Source organism: Stegodyphus dumicola, chromosome 8 (genome assembly GCF_044657685.1).
Source record: "Stegodyphus dumicola isolate Sdum_Otavi_A_Nest chromosome 8, ASM4465768v1".
NCBI classification, from domain to species: Eukaryota; Metazoa; Arthropoda; class Arachnida; order Araneae; family Eresidae; genus Stegodyphus; species Stegodyphus dumicola.
Window position 1 is genome coordinate 171,966,293 of NC_140775.1, and position 22,809 is coordinate 171,989,101.

The 22,809-nt window shown below is 35.0% G+C and overlaps 1 protein-coding gene across 2 annotated transcripts in view; it reads left to right on the forward strand.

The window, feature by feature from the left end:
- The window catches only part of LOC118205230 (glutathione S-transferase 1-like), a 159,217-nt gene that overhangs the window by 77,975 nt on the left and 58,433 nt on the right, over positions 1-22,809 (forward strand). The window contains exons 4-5 of one of the 2 annotated variants that reach the window (XM_035377537.2): positions 6,667-6,831; positions 16,053-20,812. In XM_035377537.2, the coding sequence (XP_035233428.1) occupies positions 6,667-6,831; positions 16,053-16,244 (357 nt within the window). In that variant the 3' untranslated portion in view covers positions 16,245-20,812. Of the gene's footprint in view, positions 1-6,666; positions 6,832-16,052; positions 20,813-22,809 lie in introns of those variants that run through there. The other variant, XM_085822751.1, reaches the window with a different exon arrangement.

A 22,809-nucleotide genomic window follows, 5' to 3' on the forward strand; every position in this document is an offset into this window, starting at 1 on the left:
GTTAGAGCAGTCAGTTTAACCAGCGGATGAAGCTTCTGCATTCGAATTTCATTCGGAGCATAAAATTTTTGCATGTTTAAACATGGATTCATAATTATTTTTTCACGCTAACAGAAAGTTTAGGTTACATGTTAACTAAACGTACCGCCTTCTGAAATTTCAATTGGAATGCCAACATACAGATAGTTTTCCGTTTCGTAATCAGTGGATACATAAAAATGATTCGATGATCATGTAGTTTTTCTATCTATCACTTTTAGTTAATTATAGTTCGACTGTCTCAAGCGCAACCCTGGTTGGCATTCTGCCAAAACACAAAGACTCGTGACTTATTTACTACGACGTGAAAGGTCTTCTCTTCTCTGGAAAAAGCTATGCTGGAGGGAAAGGAAGTCCCCATCCTTCCACCCTATTTTGAGAATAATTCGGTTCGAATGGCGCATGGTTTTTGCGCTCATGGTCGCGGATGAGGCGGTCGAACTATATTTTTTTTTAAATGGCAGCTCTAAAATTGGTTGCTGTTTTAATCATTTTTTTTCCTGCCGTTTTATCACGCGTTCGAATTTAATAATTAAATTTTCGTTGCGCAATCTGAGAAATAAGTAAAATCGGTAGATCGCACACTACATCATTACCAATTATTCTTTGGTGTATGTATTTTTAGTCAGATTAACCAAACGCAGTTTGTAGAAAAAAGGCACCCGCGCGGTAACGCTATCCTGGAGTAACAGGTTGGTGATTTTCTAACGAAGTATTCCAGAGCATTTGTATGTGGTACCTGAGCGAAGCTCAGTCAAGATGAGAAGATTATCTATTATAGGCAGGTCTTGGCTCCGTACATCTCTCCACACGATGTAATTGTATTTTTAGTCATCAAAATATCTCCAATACAAATAACAATGTCTAGCAAAGCAGTACAATCTCGATCAGGTCACACTGTTACGTAATGCTTAATTATGCACGAAATACTGAATTTGGCTTTTGATCTCATTATTATTCGATGGCTATACTTCCTCTAGTGTCCTTTTAGCCTTGATTTATTTAACCAGATGCCATTTTCAAGGTTCTCGCTTTCAAGTTTTTACTTTATATTCCCAAACAAGATGTTATTTATAACTATAAACTGGTTCGTGCCAAGACTGAAAGAACAGCTCAATAAATTTCAGAAATCTTTCCAAACATCGATATTTTATAACAGAATTTAAAAGAAAATTGCATTTTTAGTTGAAATATATAGAAAAATCATTCACATGTTAAAAAAGAGTATATATATATAAAAAGAGAGAGAAGTTGCAGTTACGCCTGTAATGTTGGCTTTCTGCACAAACATAAGCATGAGTAGTAAGCTCATTTTACAAAAAATACTCCTGTTATATTCGCTTTTTTAACATGTGCAGAAGCATTTTACGTAGTTTAACATTCCATATTTATTACACATCTGGAAATTTTAGCTGTGATTTAATATTTCATCTCAGTAAGATCTATTTTAAAACAGGGATCGGCACAGGAAGGATATTTTTTAGCATATTTTAAAATTATTTTTTTTACGTAATAGTAATATTACGTAATCATTTGATAAATAAAATCAATAAAAGTACCTGGAAAGGAACGAAAGAAAATTAGATGATGTAAAATACAATAATATAATATTAAAGCTACTTTATATGTTTTTTCTAAGAATATTGTAATAGCTTATTAAGTTCTAATAAAACTTTAATTAGTGAAACGTTTATTAAATGCAACACAATGTACTTGCAGAATTCAACAGAAAAATAAAAATAAAAACTCTACATACTTAAGGTCAGGTAACGCCATCTAGAAGGAGAAAATTAAATTAAAATAAATAATACGGAATATTCAAAAACTAAACTTTTGTAATGTAATATCCGTAACATATGCAGGCAAACTAGGTTGAGCAAAAAAAGCGTTGCCCGTATGATGTATGAACAAACCTGTTAATCGGTTAATCGATGTGAATCGACTCTTAATTGCTACGAATATTATTTCACACTTAATCCATTAAAAGTAATGCATGTAATGCTTCACTCTGATTGTGAATTATTAAATTCCTGGAGCAAAATTTCAATATAAACTTGAAAATGGCTAAAATTAGCATAGAAAGCATGAATTTTGTTTTGATTTGAGGTAATTAAATTTTTCTTCCAGTAGAGGTTAGTTCTAATTGCATAGTAGGCTACTAATTGCACAGTACTGCATAATTACTATATCTTTTGGAATTCGTTATTAAACTTATTAACATGCAAATATATTTCTTGCCTACAAAATTACAGGACTGAAAATTTTTAACCAATATTACAGTTGTTCACAAATGACAAAAAACGAAATGATTATTGAGACAAGGAAGGATTGTTTATATTTTTTTCGTTTGTCTTTTACATTTATACATCTTTTCGCCCCACTCCCAATTCATTCTTATTCATGTTAACCGTAAAATATCCCATTTAATAAGACACATAATTTCGATTATACATTGTTCTACTCTGACTTATTCATCGATGTTTCTTTGCATAATTGCCAATGATGCATGAGAGAATACGGAGAAATTCGAAGACGTAGGCCTCACATAGTGTAAGAATTGAAATTTGATTGACAAAGAGAAGACAGAATTGAAAGATAAAGTAGATAATAGAATCAGCTGCGTAGGTTTGCACACATGACAAGATTGCTGACGACAGAACATTTCGTTTCTATGCCATTTGATTCATACGAACTCGACTGCTGTTCTCTGCGAGCTTCTTCCAATGCAACTGACTGCTAAAACATCTAGAAAGTGGAAAGCGCTCTCAACAAAAAACACAATACGGAAATTTTGAACTAATTTGATATACATATAATTCAGCAAGGAAAATTTTCGGAAAGGCTGAGTATTCCTATGTGAGTACTAAAATAATTATTTTTAACCGAAGAAAAACAAAAGAAGTAACTGCAGCTTTGGTAACTTAGCTTCATGCAAAAGTGTGCCCAATGGAAAAATGTTCTTTGAAGGACAATTTGTCAGTGGCATGTATTAAATATTCTAATAAATGAGTTTATGTTAATGGCGAACGCAAAAGGAACAGCACTGTAATTGAATGTCGGGTATGCTCGTTTACAAATTGAATGGCTCCTGTAGTTCCTATTATGGCCACTGAGACTTGTGTCATGGCTTGAACAAGTGGTCGCCAAACTGTCCATCCCGTGCTACTAGTAGTTCGCAGGGACATTTTCGGTAGATCGCGTAAACGCTCCGATTGGCTAACCTTGATTCCTCTACTGAGATGACGCTGACTACAATTGCCATTCTCAGCTTCATGGTTGATTATATACGCGTGAGGTTGTGCACGTTATGTGTTTCGTGTGTATATTAGACATTTGCTAACTTGGATAGTTCCAAGTTACTATCCGTTGTTCAAACTAGGTCTGTTCTAACGATGGCGTGTTCAAGCAAAAAGCAAAGAACTTTCATTCGGAATGGGAAACCGATTACTTCTCTACCCAGGTAGAGGACAAATGAGTCTTTTTACGGTGCTATACAAGTGTATCAGTTCGTAAAAAAGTCATGAATTCAACAAACGCTTCCAAGATTTCGAAAGGATTTCAATTGTTTGTTAAATCTTCTTTTATAGAGATTAATGAATGTGTAAGAGTTTTCTACTTGTGTTATGGAGCATTTTGATTTTCAAGAAGATAATGAGGCAGTGGAGTTGGTACTAATTGGCTTTCAAGATGATTTATGTGTTAAATCGCTTTCTTCAAGCTCTGAAAATATTTGGCCTCTTGTTCCTAAAGAAAAATAACCAATTTTGGTCCAGGTTTGACTCAAAGTGAAAGAAAATATTCAACTCTACATATATATCTGAGATTTCTTTTTCCAGTATGAAATTTATTAAAAACAAATACAGAAACAGACTCACTGATGAACACTTGGACAACTGTATATTCAAATGGCAGCCACTACCTACTCTTCCAACAATAAAAAACTTGTTGATGACAAAAAAAAAAAAGGGTTCCGTGCTTCTCATTAAAGTTAATAAGTCTGATAAAAACTATCTGCCATTAGATTTGTTATTTATTACTAACTACACTTCAGTTTCTTTCTTATGTACAATTCAATTTCAGTTTCTTTTTGTTATGTTACCGGCAAAGTTTGAAATCCGGCATTCTATAGAATGCCTAGGCATTGCATATAATGCCTAAAACTAACCGGCAATGTACGAAACGATTCATATTTCACACATTTCCTAGGCATTCTGTAGAATGCCAAATGACAAACCGACAAAGTATGAAATACATTTTCAGTTCGTTTCGAAGAACCCAACTACTTACCAGAAGTTAATAAATGATGTAGAAAGGCCAAAATGACTACTAAAATGAAACCGCATGACTACTAATTATGCTACACTATGCGGAAAACTCGTTCAATGAACTTTTTTTTAACAACATTTGGTGATCTTTGTTGTGATTTCTTGGAAAGGCTCATTAAGAATACTAAATTTAGTGTAAGATTTTCAATAATTAGTAAACTTCTACAGTTTTTCCCGTTTGTTTACAACATGTACCTGAATTATTTCAAAAGATAAAGGCAGAGGTCTCTTCTTTATCTTTTGAAAAGTATAAATTCTTCAGTATAAATTTAATTGAGCAAAATCATACTTGCTTGTAGAAGGAGGTAAGACCCTGCCGTTTTATGATAAATATATATCAAATAACTTTAATTAAAATCAGCATCTGAAATGTTGAAATTTATTAACTACTTAAATACGCGTACTAGTTTGCTAAAAACTAATAATTTTGAGAAATCATATGAAGTGCTTTAATATTGTAATAAACAATATACAACATGGTTGTTACATTATTATTTTTTTCCGATGGCAGGCTGTAGCCGTTTATAGGTATTGTATCATAATGTGAGCGAAGCTCGGCCCACCCGACTGTCCAAAGGTCAGCCACAATAGCCATAAGGCTCCACACACCGTTTATACGTATTTTTTTAGGCACTCCTTAGGCCGGAAGCAGGGGTTTCTTTATTATAGAGGAACCTAATAGGTGGACCACCGTTACCTCCAAAGGGACGGACAAATTACATCCATGCCTTTTCCAGGATTCGATCCCGAACCCTTCAGTGTGGCAATCAGAACCACTTTCCCGACTGGGCGGGGGATGTTCCATTATTGCTGGGCATTTTCTTATTACTGCACATTCATGAATAGTTGCAAACTCATTGGCGACTTCGTGAATCGGCGAAAAATGCCTATTTGGCTAATTTTATGGCTCATAAGTACTGTTATAATTACAAAAAGAAACATTTCACAAAAAACAAGACATTTTTGTAAATCGGAAAAAAAAAAAAATATATATATATATATACTGCGGTTATTTGAATTTTTACAGCCGGCGGGTAATGCTCAGAGAAATAATACTTAAACATAAAGCTTTAAATCTTTTCGTGCACTGAAATACCCTGCACTTGCCTGTGTTGGCTGTTGTCTACTGTACAGGGAAAATTACATCGAAAACGCTGCAGTTCTACTAAATGTTAAAATTGAGGTACAGATAATCAGAAAATATCTAAACTATTTTAATTAATTTTTATATATTATAACAAGGCGCACTAAAATTAACATTACTGAAAAATTATTTTATATGATCAAATATTACATAAACTCAGTTACAGGATAGCTTTCAGTAGCGTCTATGTGTTAAAAAAGTAGTATAGTGTCACTATTTCCTTTAATATTTGTTCGTTCCTACTTATAAAAGCAGATCTTTTTAATGAAAAATCTTTATCTGAAATAACCAGTTGGCTCGACTTCAGAAAGCATTACATTGCATTTTAACTGAAGGTGGGGTACCAAGGTATTAGGTCTAATCTCTTTTCCATCACACTATTAAGTAGCTGCATATCATGTGGTTATTATCTTTATACCTACAAATCAATAACTGTAGCTGCTGACATTTTTTTTTTAGTCCAAAGGGATTTGAATCCCGAAGGACTATTAGTTTCGTTTTGGCATTTTGCGTCGGACTCATAAATGTCGGTTCACTTTTCAAACTGTTGCCACAAAATGTTAGAGTCCTGCATTATATTTGAAGAAATTAAATAATGAAAAATCTGCATAAATGTATGTATATTTCTCGTATTGTGATAAAACAACGGTACATAGAGTCATCGAATTTTGAATAACGTAATCCTCCAACGAATATGAGCATGTGGAAGACCAAATTTGAAATTTGAAATTTGTTTTATGATCGATTTCCTATTTTTTAAAACTTTGACGAATTTTTGATTAACAAACTCAAGGATTTCAAAGCGAGCAATGGCAACGTTGTGCAGAAAAAACATTTTTATCTCCAGCGCGTGAGTTTCTGTATCGGAAATTCTAAAGATATGCTCGTTTTAAAACTATTTTGCGATATTGCTGTTGCACTGGATCTTATGGTTTAAATGCGAGGAACATGATATTTAATAAAGAAAGGTAACACACAAAATGTTAAAAAACGCCCCTTTGGACGTAATTTAAAATCTGAAACATTTCAGATTTTTTTTTTTTTTTTTTTTTTTTTTTTGCAAGATTTCTTTTGGTTATTCAAAAAGGTTTTCGCAAGTTTTCTCTGTGATCACCAAAAGACGAAATGATTAATGTTTCCCCTTTATCCTTTTTTCAGTATCCTCTCATATTCCGGGGAGAGACGCCGGATGTGACAAAAGAATACAGTTATAAAAGTTCTTTGTTCATGCTGGAGCATACACTAGAGATGAATACTTACGTAGCGGGCAAACAGCTCACTCTGGCAGATTTGTCCATTGTGGCTAGTATCTCTTTGGCTGAAGTAAGTGCAGAAATAAGTCACTGGTGTTGTAGGTATTTACATATTATATTAAAATGTGTGTAACAGAATTTCAGCCATTATAGTTTATAAGCTGAATGGGTGTTAATTTTCTTACTGTAAACAATGTGAAAATCACTACTTTCATGTACCATCATGTATTTCTGAATTTGTTCCGAGAGGACATAGCCCAGGTTACATGCATATAGTAGATAACACTTGATGAACATTTATCCACTGGACCAGCTGTCCGTTGACGACGAAATGAAATGAAATGTAGGTATTTAATTAAAAGGGCACAATTCCAGAATAAGATTCCCCTCGAATTAATAGTCACCAAAAAGGCATTAAAATGCAAGAAGTGGTTAAATATGGATTGTGTCCGATGTTGTGTCATGAAAGTTTGCCGCTGAATTCAAAATTTTTTCATGTTCCACTTTCTCACAATGCTAATATTTTTTTTAAATTAAAAACACAAATGATTACCCATGTACCATAAAGTATCACATGGGGCTTATAGAAGTAAATATGAAACATAATATAGAAAAATAAACAGTCAAATAATCTGACGTGATAATAATAAAAAATCTGATGTTGACACAGCATGACTTCCTTGTACGGCCTATTAAATTGTAATGTTGCGCGCTTCCAACCTGCACGCAACAATAGTGGTGACTGCTAAGAACTGGAAAGTAGACCAAAGTCTTGAGAAGGATTTAAATCCCTTTTTATTCAACTTCAGAAATTACAAATGCGTGCTCTTGACGCTCACAAACTACGCCGACCCAGCGGTAAAATAAAAATTAGAAACTGAAAAGAGATAATAACAAGTGACTAACTACGAGGCTCTCTAAACGTAACTAACCTCACCACGTTCTAAAATACAGCTGATAATTCAGCAAACTTCTGAATATTACGTTGAACGATTAACAAACTGCCGAGGCAAGCACACAGGCCGAAACGCGTGGTTCTTCAATTTCTAACTGGCCACCTCCACGCTCGTGAAGCAAGAAAGCACACCTTCGAACTCGTTTCCCTTCTGTTTAACTCAGAATTACTTCCGCTGACAATTTGAATCCTTGCGCGTTCTACTAAAATTTACATACTCTGGCATTGGCAATTCCAGGGGAAAGTAAGGCTTGACAGGAAAACTTAAAATAAATAATAGTTAAAATAAATATAAACCCTACATTTGCCGCTGCCAGAATTTGATAAACTTAGAAGCAGGTCCTAGAAACGACCTGTTGAAAAGTTTCCACAATTCTGAACTAAATTTTAAGAGCCTCGTTTACATAAAAAAAAAAAAAAAAAAATCTGTTATTTCAGAAAAGGTAGAATAAATTTCTGTAGATACTTATTTAATTCTCTCTTCTTACAGCAACCTTTCCTGGACTTCAGCAATCAATCTGTTCTCTTCCTTCCAGCATCTGGAAGGAATAAGTATCAGTATCTTTCTAAATACATTATAATTTACACTTTCTTGACACTGAATAAGTTTTTGTTTTTGAACGATTTATTTTCCTTGGTTACTGCTTAATTCACATTCATTCAAGTATTCAAACATGAATTTAACTTTACCCTGGCTCTCCACCATGTGTGGTGTCAAACGGGTATATTCGTGTTTTAGTATTGCAACACTTCCCCTAACCACAATGATTTGTTAGAATTCAACGACCAAATAGACACACCTTACTCGACATTCTACAACTCGATGAGCTACTTTAACATTCTTAAAATTCAAGTGTAGGTGGAGAACCCTACAAAACACATTAATTCTAAATTCCCCCTCATTCATCTTTAGACATGCAGGCTTTCGCTCTAAAGCATGATTTTATCTACACATTAATACTTAAATTTGAATTAATTGCTTTTGAGCATTTACTTTTAGCATCTAAAATTTTTATGCTTCTAGACTAAATTCTACTTTTACATAACTTTCAAGTATTTACGTATATTTACAAAATTCTAATACATATGATTTTTACAATTTACCATAAAATGAATAAGAGAAAAATAAATTTTTACTTTAGTCATTCTTCGCCAAGCTGGCGGCACTGAAACTAAAGTTCTTATTAATACAAGAATACGAATTTCAGGAACGGCGGCCTTGTTTGCACCTGACTGTCTGGCCCTGGGAGCGTTCTCCTCGATGTATAATTTCTACTGCGATACGTTATAAGTGGTGTTTTCCTCTTTACCAAGGTTTCTTTACGCGGCGACTTTGCTTTCTTGTATTTCTTAAATGCTGGAGTCTGAAAGTTTTCATTTCTTCTTTTCAGTACCGTCGCATGGGTTGTAGAAGGGCTAGGTTTCTCTTCAGTTCTCTGCTTCTTGGGTGGTGGAACGGGTGACGTTACTTCTGGACCTTCTACTTCTTTTACACGCTTACTTACACGCTTGAGTCCTGCAAGAAACTTTTAAGGATTTCAAAATCATTTTGATTATAATATTTTTTCACCTGGTCGGGACTTGCTTTACAGATTTCCCCTCTTTCGTTCTTAAGGTACAATACGACTCCCTTGATTTCCTGAATTACATAGGGGTCTTCAAATTTTAGAGCTAACTTTGCAGTAAAATTGTCTGGGGCATTTGACAGAGAAAATTTCCGCTTCAACACTTTATCACCAACTTTAAAATTTGCTTCACGGCGTTTTCTATCATAATATAACTTTTGTCTATTTCTTGCCGTATCCGAGCTTTCAACCTGGTCAATAAGTGTTTGCACATCTTTCTGTTTAAATTCTTGCTCTCTTTGTTGCACAAAGAATAATTTATCTAAAGGCGTGATTAACTTCCGTCCTAAAAATAATTCTGGTGGGGTTTTTCCCGTAGTATCGTGATTTGCCGTTCTTAAAGCATAAGCTAACTCATTTATGTAGCCATCGCAGCGCTTGTGATGTGTGCTAACATAACTTCGAATTATTTTTACAATGTTTTTATTAACTCTTTCTGCTATGTTTGCCTGTGGTCTATACGGAACCATTTTGATATGGCGTATGCCAAGTCCAGTGCATATGTTTTCAAATATTTGACTAACGAATTGTTTACCGTTATCGCTAATGACTTTTATCGGTGCACCGTATTTTAAAATGTATCTGTGTAAGAATGCATCAGCGACTGTTTTGGCTGACGCGCGTTTAAGTGGGACAATTTCTGTCCATTTTGAAAAATGATCTACAATTACTAAAAGAAAACGATTTTTATTTAACTCACTCTGGGGGAAAGGACCAAGAAGATCTATGCCTAAAATTTCATTCGGAAATGTAGCGCGAATGCTATTTAAGTACCCGGCCGGGCTGTAATTAATATCATTTATTAACTGACATTGATTGCAGGACCTGACATACGCAGTTACTATTTTGTATAATTGCGGGAAATATACCGCCTCGCGTACCCTTTTTAAAGTCTTTCGGACCCCTAAATGACCCGCTGTTTTCGCGTCGTGTAATTCCTTCAAAATGCTTAATCGAAGCGAGGCTGGGATGACTGGTTTGTACTCGAGATTTTCGTTTGTTGTTTTCGTATAAAATAATAAATTATCTATTATTTCATAGTTTTCTGCTCTATTTCTTATCGCATCGATATCTGTGTGCTCAAAGCTTTCGGGGTCTTTCAAATATGCATAGATATTTCCAAATTCAGGATCAGCTTTCAGTTCAGTGATAATCGTATCTCTAGAATCTAAAATTTTTGAAGTCAACACAGCGCATTTAAGTTCATTGCCTTCATCGTCCAGTTTGATACGAGAAAGTGCGTCAGCTACATTGTTTTCCTTACCCGGTTTATATTTGATTATTAGATTATATTCTTGGAGTTTTAAAGCCCATCTAATTAACCAGGGCGTTAGGTTTTTCCCCGAGTAAAGTCTACCAACAGCCGCATGATCCGAAAAGACTGTTACTGGCGCTTTGCCGAAATAAACTCGAAATTTGTGTACAGCCATTAATACGGCTAATGTTTCTCTTTCTATAGCTGTATAATTCCTTTGTGTCCGATTCAACGTTTTACTAAAAAATGCCAGAGGATGGCTATTTTGTATAAGAACCGCACCCACCGCATAGTCTGACGCATCTGCTGCAATTTCCAGGTTTTCGTCCCCCTCCGGGAATTTTAAAACAGGGCATTGATGAGCGCTTCTTTTAATCTTTCAAAAGCTGTATTTGCTTCCGCTGTCCACGTAAATTTACCTCTCTTTCTTTTGATTACTAAGAGTGGTTCAATAATATTAGCGAAATCTTTTATGAAAGACCGACAGTAAGAACATAACCCAAGGAAAGAAGAAAGTTTCTTGGCGGTGTTGGGCGGTGGGAAATTCTTGATGGCTTTTATTTTTGAATCTTGAGTTTCTATACCCTTTTGCGAAATTTTATAACCCAGATATTTAAGTTCTTTAGTTGCGAACTTGCATTTTGAGGCGTTAATTGTAAGACCGGCCTCTTTTAATAATTTAAAAACTTCTTCTAGATCTTTAATATGTTGTTCCAACGTACTACTCGTTGTAATTATATCATCTAGATAGATTAAAGTCGATTTTCCTAGGACAGGCTTTAAAACAATGTCCATAGCTCTCTGGAATGTTGATGAGGCCCCACACAACCCAAAGGGCATGGTTAAAAATGCATAAGTGCCCAATTTTGTTATAAACGCGGTTTTATGTATGTCTTCGGGTCTCATAGCTATTTGATAGTAGCCAGATTTTAAGTCCAAAGTAGTCATGTATCTTGTAGATTTAATCTTTCTAATAATTTCCTCTATAACCGGCAAAGGGTAAGCTGGGAATTTAGTAATACTATTCAGTTTTCTGTAATCGATAGCAAACCTCCAAGCCCTTTTATCCGAAGGAGGAAACTCGTTCTTTTTCCTACATAGTACGACTGGACTCGCGTACTCACTATTTATGGGCGTTATTATTTTGTTCTTTAACATTTCCTGAATATGTTCTTCTATGATTAGCTCTTTTTGTTTATCATAGCGATAAGGTTTAGTCCTACAGGGTTTGTCGGCAGTTAACTGTATCTCATGCGTAACTATTTGACAGCTACCAGGTCGTTCTGAAAACAAGTTTGAAAAAGTACTCACCACTTGCTGGATGGCTTGACTTTCATGGTTATTCAAATGGCTAAGGTCAACTTGCGGTTGTTCCACTGGTTCCACCACCCTCCAGTCCATCTCCAGCACAATAGAACTGTCCTGAACATTCAGTTTGGCCTTCGCGACTTTTAAAAACTCCATACCTAAAATAAGTGGATTTTGCAAATTTTTTACTACAAAAATTAATACTTTAAGGGTTTCATTTCGGACCTGTATCTTTAAAGATAGTGTTCCGATACATTGACAAGTTTGTCCTTGCGCTGCTATGATTTCTGTGTTTTTATTTTTAAATAATCGAAACCTATTAAAGTTCTTCTTAAAAAAAATATCACTCATAAAATTACCTTCTGCTCCTGTATCGATGAGGGCTTCTACTGGTACATCGCCAATCAGGACTTGTATAATTGGTAGATGTGAGTTCTTTACGATGACCGTATTTAAGTGTCTTTTTGAGGGTTTTTTCAAAACTTCCGGGGTCTGGACCCTCGCTTTCACAGGCCCCTCTACTCGTTTAAAGCTTTCCTTTCAACTTCTGCCTTCTGGGTACGCGGACGGTTGTTTTCGAATTTCCTTTTTGGGCCTTGACCTTCGAGCTTCGATGAGTTAGCTTGATAGCTCTTTCCCCCATAACAGCGGTTTGCATTTCTGGTCTGCTCATTTGAAGATTGCCTTCGGATACTTTGAGAATACGATGCCCCTCTAGCTTTTTCCGCTATTCTCCGATTTTGAAACTTGACCGCCAATTCGAAGAGCTCCTGCAATATGCTTGGGTTTATAATTTCAAAGTAATCTTCAACAGCAGGTAGTAATCTTGGTAAGATTATTTCAATAATCTCCGCGTCGGGTCTCTTCCCATACAGCATATCCGTCAGCTTAATTTTTCGCAGAATAAAGTCCGTCAACTCTTCTATATTCCGTTGATAAAAACTATACAGTTCGGCTTCTAGCCTTGCTCGATCTTTCACTATGGGGAAGGCCTTTAATAACGATTTTTTGAAATTTTCAAATGTATATGTCTGGCCTCCGAATTCCCCTAATAAAAATTTGCCTATATTCTTCCACCATAGCGCGGCCTGTCCTCTTAGTGCAGATGTAGCGATGGCAACTTTTTGTCTTTCAGGCACAGGGTAGAGCTGGAAGTGATTGTCTAGTTCTTCTAGAAATATCGCCACCGAATTTTTTCCGTCGAAATTGACGCTTGGCTTAATTGACGCTCTCATCGTCTGGACCAGGTATCCAAATCCTTCCAATTGGCTTGCCATTTCTTGTTGTTGTCCAGCAACTTCCATTCAATTTTAGGCCATTTCAGTTCGAAAAGTGTTCGGGCGCCAGTGTAATGTTGCGCGCTTCCAACCTGCACGCAACAATAGTGGTGACTGCTAAAAACTGGAAAGTAGACCAAAGTCTTGAGAAGGGTTAAAATCCCTTTTTATTCAACTTTAGAAATTACAAATGCGTGCTCTTGACGCTCACAAACTACGCCGACCCAGTGGTAAAATAAAAATAAGAAACTGAAAAGAGATAATAACTAGTGACTAACTACGAGGCTCTCTAAACGTAACTAACCTCACCACGTTCTAAAATACCGCTGATAATTCAGCAAACTTCTGAATATTACGTTGAACGATTAACAAACTGCCGAGGCAAGCACACAGGCCGAAACGCGTGGTTCTTCAATTTCTAACTGGCCACCTCCACGCTCGTGAAGCAAGAAAGCACACCTTCGAACCCGTTTCCCTTCTATTTAACTCAGAATTACTTCCGCTGACAATTTGAATCCTTGCGCGTTCTACTAAAATTTACATACTCTGACATTGGCAATTCCAGGGGAAAGTAAGGCTTGACAGGAAAGATAGTCTAATCTTAAAATAAATGTTAGTTAAAATAAATATAAACCCTACAAAATTATACACATTTTTGCTGCATTTCATTTAAACTTATTTCCTCGAATTTCATTATACATATATTTCTCATTTAGTCAATTCAGTTCTCTCTTCGCGGCAAGACAAAAATACATAAAAACTCAAAATATCTTCGTTAAAAATTGAAAAATATGGAAAAACATAAAACAGCACATACAATTAAAAATGTTTTACAATTAAAATTAGAGTTTCTACGCAAAAAGAAGCAATTCGACCAGCGGGAAAGAAGGCAGATTTTTAAGTGCATATTTGCGTTTGGTCTCACTCGGCAAAAAGACACTGAAGGCGCAGAAACTGACTGAATTCACTATTCTTCTAAGTTTCAAATACAAACAAATATGGCTGTTCCATTCCGCTTCGCTGCACTTAAACAACTTTTAAATTGTTATAATTACACAAATATTGCATGCAGATTAATTAAAAGCACAAAAGTCTTAACCGGAACATAAGAACAACGTAATTCAATTATTTTTAAAGCAAAAAATGCACAATTTATCAACAAAGAGGCATAATAATAATAAAAAAATAAAAAATAAAACGAGTTCATGGAGCCTAGTAATAGAGCGAGTATATATATATATATATATTTGATGAGGCCGATTTTAACCAAAATGAGAAATGCACAACTACATGTTATAGAGTCCTATATACAAAATTTCAACGTGTACGTACACATGCCACGGAAAAAAAATCTCTTCTGAATCCATTTTAAATCCATTTTACAATTCAACTTGGGAAAAAGAATTCTTTATTCTGTCCTTACGTACAGATATCACTCAAAAACATCGTTAAATTGCATTCGACAGCGATCAAATTGAATATTTTCGTTGAAATATACACTGAAGTGACAGAAGTCATGGGATAGCAATATGCAAATATACAGATGGCACTAGTATCGCGTAGAAAATGTATAAATGCGAAGTGCTTTGGCAGGGCTTTCATTTGTGTTCAAGTTATTCATGTGAAGAGGCTTTGACGTGATTATGGCCGCACGACGAGAATTAACAGACTTTGAACGCGGAATGGTAGTTGGACCTAGATGCATGGGTCATTGCATTTCGGATATCGTTAAGGAATTCAACATTCCGAGATCCACAGTGTCAAGAGTGTGCCGAGAGTATCTAATTTCAGGCATAACATCCCACCATGGACAGCGCAGTGGCCGACCACCTGCACTTAACGACTGAGACCAGCGACGTCTGCGTAGAGTTGTCAATGTTCACAGACAAGCAACACTGCAACAACGCCAAGTAACCGCAGAAATCAATGCGGGACGTACGAGGGACGTGTCCGATAGGACAGTGCGGCGAAATTTGTCTTCCTTGGGCTATGCCAGCAGAAGACCGACTCGAGTACCTTTACTGACAGCACGACATCGCCTGCAGCGACTCTCGTGGGCTCGTGAGCATATCGGTTGGTCCCTAAACGAATGAAAAACCGTGGCTTGGTCAGATGAGTCACGATTTCAGTTGGTAAGAGCTGATGGTAGGGTTCGAATGTGGCGCAGACCCCACGAAGCCATGGACCCAAGTTGTCAACAAGGCACTGTTCAAGCTGGTGGTGGTTCCATAATGATCTGGGCTGTTTTTACATGACATGGACTCGGTCCTCTGGTGCAACGGAACCGATCATTGACTGGAAATGGATACCTTCAGCTACTTGGAGATCACTTACAGCCATTCATGGACTTCTCGTACTCAAACAACAATGGGATTTTTATGGATTACAATGCGCCATGTCACCGGGCCACAATTGTTCGCGATTGGTTAGAAGAATATTCTGGACAATTCCAGCGAATAATCTGGCCACCTAGATTGCCCGACATGAATACCATCGAACATTTATGGGACATCATCGAGAGGTCAGTTCGTGCTCAAAACCCTGCACCGTCAACACTTTCACAATTATGGACGTCTATAGAGGCAGCATGGCTCAATATTCCTGCAGAGGACTTCCAACGACTTTTTGAGTCCATGCCACGTCGAGTTGCTGCACTTCGCCGGGCAAAAGGAGGACCCACAAAATATTAGGAGGTATCCCATGACTTTTGTCACTTCAGTGTAATACCTGAAAACTTTCGCGATTACAATACTTCCTTTAATTCGTACAAGGAAGTAAAATTCAATTTACTCGTATATGACGCCTTTTAGATGTTAAAACTGAAACTGAAAATGATATTGCAAGTTAATGTTTAAACTTTTATTTTCGCAGGTATACAATTATGACCTGAAGCCTTATCCCAAAATCTTAAGATGGCTGAGCAGGTTGAAAAAGGAACTGCCATTTTACAGAGAAGTGAATGAGATTCCTCTGCTACAATTTAAGTTCTGGTACAAACCATGCTTCGATAGTGATGACGAGGATAAGTTTTTGGATTGCAATCTGGACACCACAAGATTATAACAAAGGGTAGAGCTTCCTCGCAAAACTTAACTTTCATTCCAAGAGAGGAAACACCTTTTTTTTTTTTCGTCAGAACTCTTCATACAGCATTAGGTTCATACTGCAGCTTTCCAGAAGAAATAATCTCCACATCCAGTACAAAAATGCATGCAACTGCGTCATGTAAGACATGGATATCATTACAAGGACTAATAAATCCATTCATTCATTAGAAGGAGAATTTCTTTTATATTTGTTGGAAGGAATTCAGTAGAGACAGCGTGGTAAAGATAGGTGATGCGTAAGAAGCTATATAGTGAACCACACAGTATTTTTCCACTTCGTTCGACATATTGTCGGGAATGTGTTAATAAAAGAGGAAATAATTTTACTCCTATTTGTGCAGAATAGACATTAATAATTTTTTAAAAATTCTTAAGGCTACTTTTTGATTTTTCGGCGGCGTACAAATTCTTCATCGAGATTTGCTCCAGACATCATTTTTATGTTAACGAAAGCCTCTGAATGTTAGATGATATTGATATATTAGGTGCGCAAATAGAATTGGAGCGGAAAATACATAAAGAGAAACACCTATAAAATTTTTAATTTTAAATCTTTTGGAAAATTCTAGACAAAAAAGCAAAGTAATGCTTTATAAATAGTACTTATTCAATTACAGCCTCTAGTTAATTTCGGAAGCGAATACAGGTAAATTTTTATATCCCAGCAGATAAATTTTGAAATCCTAGCAGACTCTTTCCCTCAGCTCACATTTATTGTTATAAGCAATTCCATTAGTAGTCCTTTCAACAGAGCTCTGAACATCATAGTCCAGAAGACTGCAGACAGATGAATTTGGAGCAGAGGAAACATGGTAAAAAATATTATCCTTGAACCACTTTTTATCTGTTTCTGTGCTGATGCAGAATTTTGCTGTAACATGAAGTTGTCCTGCTTGAAGTTCTTCCTGGAACAACTTCAAGCCAGGATTTGACTACGGTCGTCAGAACGTTTTGGCACATATTTTGATTCACTGCCAGACCTTCTTCAAAGGTGGCGACTGCTGCACATTTGCCACGCGTTAGCACGATCGTGCACCGCCCCCACGTTAAAGTCAGAATCCTCCAACTGTTTTCGAATTCTGTAAATTGTCCTTTCTCTCAATCATAACTTCAATTGTCTAGGATGTCATTGTGGGTGATCATAGAGATGGAGTAAACCAGCGGTTCTCAGCCTTTAGACTAACACGTACCATCTAAACCAAAATTGGAAAACTTTAGTACCAACGATTATTTTTCAATTTCTCAACAGAAATATTTAAAAAAGTATATTTTGCCATTTGCACAACCTACTGGATACTTGTATTAAATATGCACACATAAAAAATAATAGATTAAATATTGGCTATCAATTTAATTATCAAAATGTAGGTTATAATACTTTGATTCTAAAATTTAGTACCAAATTTGGGCCTTAAAGGTAGATCAATGTTTTTATGTCTGGTCTTATTTCACTCAGTTTTAGCCATAAATTAGGATCCAGTTTTAATTTTGTTCTGTATTTATTTTTCAAATATAACATGGAATAAAATCCTTGCTCACACCAATAGGTTGTGGAAAAAGGCGGTAAAAATTGAATAACTTTATTTGAAATGCCTTTAAATTCTTTTTTCCAGTTCAGCCAATAAAATTTCAGGTATATTTGAACAAAATGGATTTCTTATCCAATTTCCTTTTTCATAATCTTTGGGAAAATACATGTTGAAATTATTTATCAATGAGAAATAATGATTCTTAATGTCGGATGCTAATTCTTTTCTTTTCAAACTATTTTCGGTTAGAAAACTTTCTAAAAGTGGCAAACGTTTAAAATATTATTATCCAATTCTTTGATTATTAGCTCGAGTTTTTATCATTCTATTTATTTTATCTTTAATGGTAAACAAATTAACATTTTGTCATTGTGATATTAACTTTAATTCATTTAACTTTCCAAAAATATCAGCTAAATATGCTAAACATGCCAACCATAATTCATTAAATAAACAATTTTGCAATACAGATTTTGAATCACAGAGAAGAAAAATTTGAATTTCTGATCAAAGTTCAAAAAGACGGTTTAAAATTTGCCTCTGGATAACCACCTTGTAAAGATTATATTAATTTTACTAAAAGTTAAATTTTGAGTTAAACTTCCTTTCCTATCGATTCTTACTTCAACTTACCACTTCCGGCCAGAACTTAGTTTTAGAATCACGTCTGAATGCTAATGAGGAAGAGCGGTATACAACCGCGAATTTCTACAGTCTTAGTGAGAGAGATACCAGATATTCTGGCTGTACGCGTCCGCCTTTTTAGGCTACTCTCTCGTAAGCTATATTACGCTCGGCCGTACTTTAGGCCCTTGATAGCTTCGCAGTCAATTAACGTTAAGGGGCCAACTCTGTTAGAATTTTGATAGCTTCGGCTATATCTCTTTAGTTAAGATTAGTGTAGTTTAATTCTTAGTCTCTTAAGTTCAAGCCCAAGTGTCGGCTTTATTGTACAACTCCAAGACGGAGTTTCGTTAAATTTTAGTTAGAATATTACGCCAGGGTTATTTTACCCTTCTATCTTGTTTCTTCCTGTCTCACGAAATCAAGCGATTATTCGCTTACTAGTTCTTAAGGTTCTTCACTTTCAACTGTAATTTAGAAATACACAATGGAAAATCCTACAACCTTTAACTTCGGAATTTAACAAAAGCGTTTCATATTCATTGCTCATCTCTTGGCATAGGATCGTAAATATTTTTGAATTTAAAGTTTGGATTTTAATAAAATTAACAACGTTCGCAGCTTAATTGAAAACGATATTCTGGTTTTCGGGGATGAGTAAATTTAATTTCAGGTGCGACTTTCTTTATTTCAGTAATAACACTGGAATGCTTTCTTGTTAAAGCCGAGCTCCGTCTCTGCACACGGCAATGCACTTATTCCAAGGAATATTATTCTCAGACATAAAATTATCGATTACTTTGAAAATTTCATTTGCAGTTGCTCTATTATGAAGAGATTCACAAAATAAATACACTTCGTTAATTCTTTTTCACTTTAAGTAACAAAATCTTTCATTACTTCTTTATTACTTTTGAACTCCCATAATTTCCTCCTAAAATATTCTTCTGATTTATCCTTTAAATTGGCATGCTTAGATTCTAGATGTCTTTTAAGAAACGATCGTTTCATATTTTGATTGGAAAATAATTCACCCCAAACAGCACTTTGAGACTGAGGGTTCATTTTATCTCCATTCGAAGTAAACCCGAATGATAAATAACCTTCATTACATTTTCTATGAACAATTTTTTCTTTTTTTCCCCCGATATTCTTAGTGCTAATAAATTGTCCTGGATCCATCACCTGTGAATCATCACTTTTCTGCTTAGTCAAACCTAGCCATTTTTCCATTTTGAAAATCTAAGTTTGTTTTATTATTTTTTCCCAAATATTAAAATACTCAATATATTACCGTTCTTCAAACGACGATATTTTCAAATCGTATAAAAAAGTAAGGAACACAATCAACAAGAAGACAAAATACCTGCTGTTAGAGACAGCAAATCGACGTAGAAAATTCTTCCTAACTGAAACTAGAGCAATATGAGTCCGGAAATGGTGGCGATATAAAGTGTAGACATGCTAAATAAATCGAACAGCTATAAAAGAATTAATGAGATATTATTATCTTATTATAGGAACTGATTTTTATTTCATATTACATAAAATACCCATTTCTATTACTCCTTTTAAAAATGGTGACAAATTTTGGTATATGTGAAAGTAAACGTGGATAATTTTGCTAAAGTCTATGAGCCGTTATTGACCTTGAACAAAGCTCAGATCGCATAAATTTACGCGTGCTAGAGAAAAAAAACTTAAACATGATGTTGGAGTATTTAATTTTTGAATTTAACAGTTAAAATACTATGTATGTTACCTATTTTTCTCTAAAGTACCACAAGTGGTACGCGTACCAGCGGTTGAGAATCCCTGGAGTAGACTATCACCTTCCTTCTTTCGCTCCTCAGGCTACGCATAATCATGCAGTCTGTTCAGGATCTGTAGAATGAAAAGCGGGGATTAAGGAAAACCTTACATTATATATGATTTTCCTGTTTAAATTCGCTCCAGTTCTAGACACGCATCCGACACAATATATTCATGAGTTGGATCTTGGTTTTGTTCATAAATCTTTGTATGTATTACGTTATAGACAGTCCACAAATAATCAGTGTAGAATGAATTCATCAGTAAGGGTAAGGAATCAGATGCTGCAGCATCTACTTTAATGGCTATTTAATGGCAACCGTAAATCTGGATGAAAATAATTTAAGATTTCTGAAATTCAATTTTCTGAAATTCCAGTTTTCTAGAGATTTCATTTTACATTGAGTCGATTTTTTTAATGCTGATTTTCCATTATTTTCGATCTTGTATATCTGCATTTTTCATTTTTATATTTTGTTAAAGAAACTCTAACTCATTGTTGATATTATGAAACGCAAATTGTATAAATGAGATTTAAATAAAAAAAATTAAGAATGTCTTTTTTTTCCACAAAGCTAATGAAATTTATCCTGCCTATAAAATAGTCCACTCGTACTTATCAAAGTGTTTTCAAATAACATCAAAGCGTTATTGCAAATTTCAACATCTCTGTGTAACCCTTAAGAGGTAACGTAAAATATTCAATATGCAATATTTCTTGCAAAATAAATCTTGACTTCCTTTTTTTCCTAATATCATTGTTGAGTTTTAAAATACCTTCTACATTAATTAACACTATTAAATTTTCTTTTAAAAGATCTTTAAAAAGAATATAATTACTTCGGCCAGATACTGAGTTTGTAAATATTTTATTCATTTCACTGGGATTCAAGATGGAACTAATGCACAATTTTTTCAATCATAATAATAATTTTCACGGAGAAAAAGGGCATTAAATGTAATACCCATTGATATCACTAAAATGTCAGTAAACTTGGAATAAAAAATATTTGTTGGCCAATGCATATATGTTTTTACTAAAGAAACCACAAAAAATTACTCTCATCACACAGAAACGTGGTGGTAGAAATCTTCCAAAACTTCAGAAACATATTTTGTATATATTTTGTTCGCAGTTTATTTTTTTCAAAATATGTTTTAAATATATCTATGAAAGCCCTTGGGGAGATATTTTTAAGTGTTGCGCGCATCGCGTATTACACTGCCATACATGAGAGGATTCGCTACAGCATGTGCATCTGAGAGGGTTAAGTCACTCAAAGACGAAATGGGATCAAATAGCAATGAAGGGTCAAATAGCAATGCAGATGGCAACCATTGTCATGGCAAGAAAACACGAGACATAAAGGAAAAACACTTAAGTGAAGAACTTTATTTTATTCCTTAGAATGTAACAGTTGTGATATTAAGAGATGTCACATAGAGTTTCGCACTCCATCTGCAACATAAGCCTGACATTGGCACTTCATGGAATCGCGGATGTTTAAAAATATTTTGGTCATCTCTCGGAGAGGACAGCAAAAGCTAGACAGGTGCATGCGACAATATCTTCTTCACTGTCCACGGCTTTATCGGTATATTGTACATCAGGTCTTTCATATGACCTCAGATAAAAATATTCGGGAAAGATAAGTCCAGCGATGTATAGGCCAATGAAACGCCAAACCCAGTGTTGTCCAAATATCATATTTCAGTGTTTCTGACCGTCACCGGTGAAATTAGCTGAGGTATCATCATGTTGAGCCGCATGGCATGGCGCGACAACTGCTGATTCGGTTGTTTATTTGACAGTTCGGAGAAGATTTTCTCAAAAAAATCTTATAACACCATCCTCCCAAATGAATAGGCAAGAGATATCAACTTATTAAAAAGTCCTTGCCAAAGACGAACCAAACCGTTTTGTACTATACTTCTTCGTACAGAATGGGAATCTTATACACCCAGGAAAAAAAAAAAGGTCCACCAAATTCGTCTGCAAACACAATTAAAAAAAAATCTGATGTGTACACCACATGACTTGACTTCCTTGTACGGAATATTAAATTAGGAGCATTTTTTCTTGCATTTCATTTAAACTTATTTGATTGAATTAAACCTACTTCGCCGACAGCGCATAAACCACAATAGAATAAATGCATTCTTTAAAATTCACTTTGTTTACCATAGCGACACTCTGGCACTATTATATTTCGTTCATATTATAACTCAGAATGGACAAAATTTATATCATTTAAAGAATTATCTTATCGTTGCCACATGTTCTATTCAAATACTATAATAAAGCTAGAACTATGTATAAAAGAAATTAAGAAAACAAAACAAAAAAGAAACAGTTTTTTACAGACGATTGAGTATTTCTCATTCAATGAATTCAGTTTTCACTTCGCGACAAGGCAAAAATACATAGAAACTCAAAATATCTGTATTAAAAATTAGGAAGTAAATCTTAAACGCTTATTTCCTCGAATAAATTCCAGAAAGGATTAAGCATGATTTAAATAATAAATGAATGCGTTATCTTTGTTGTTGCGAAGC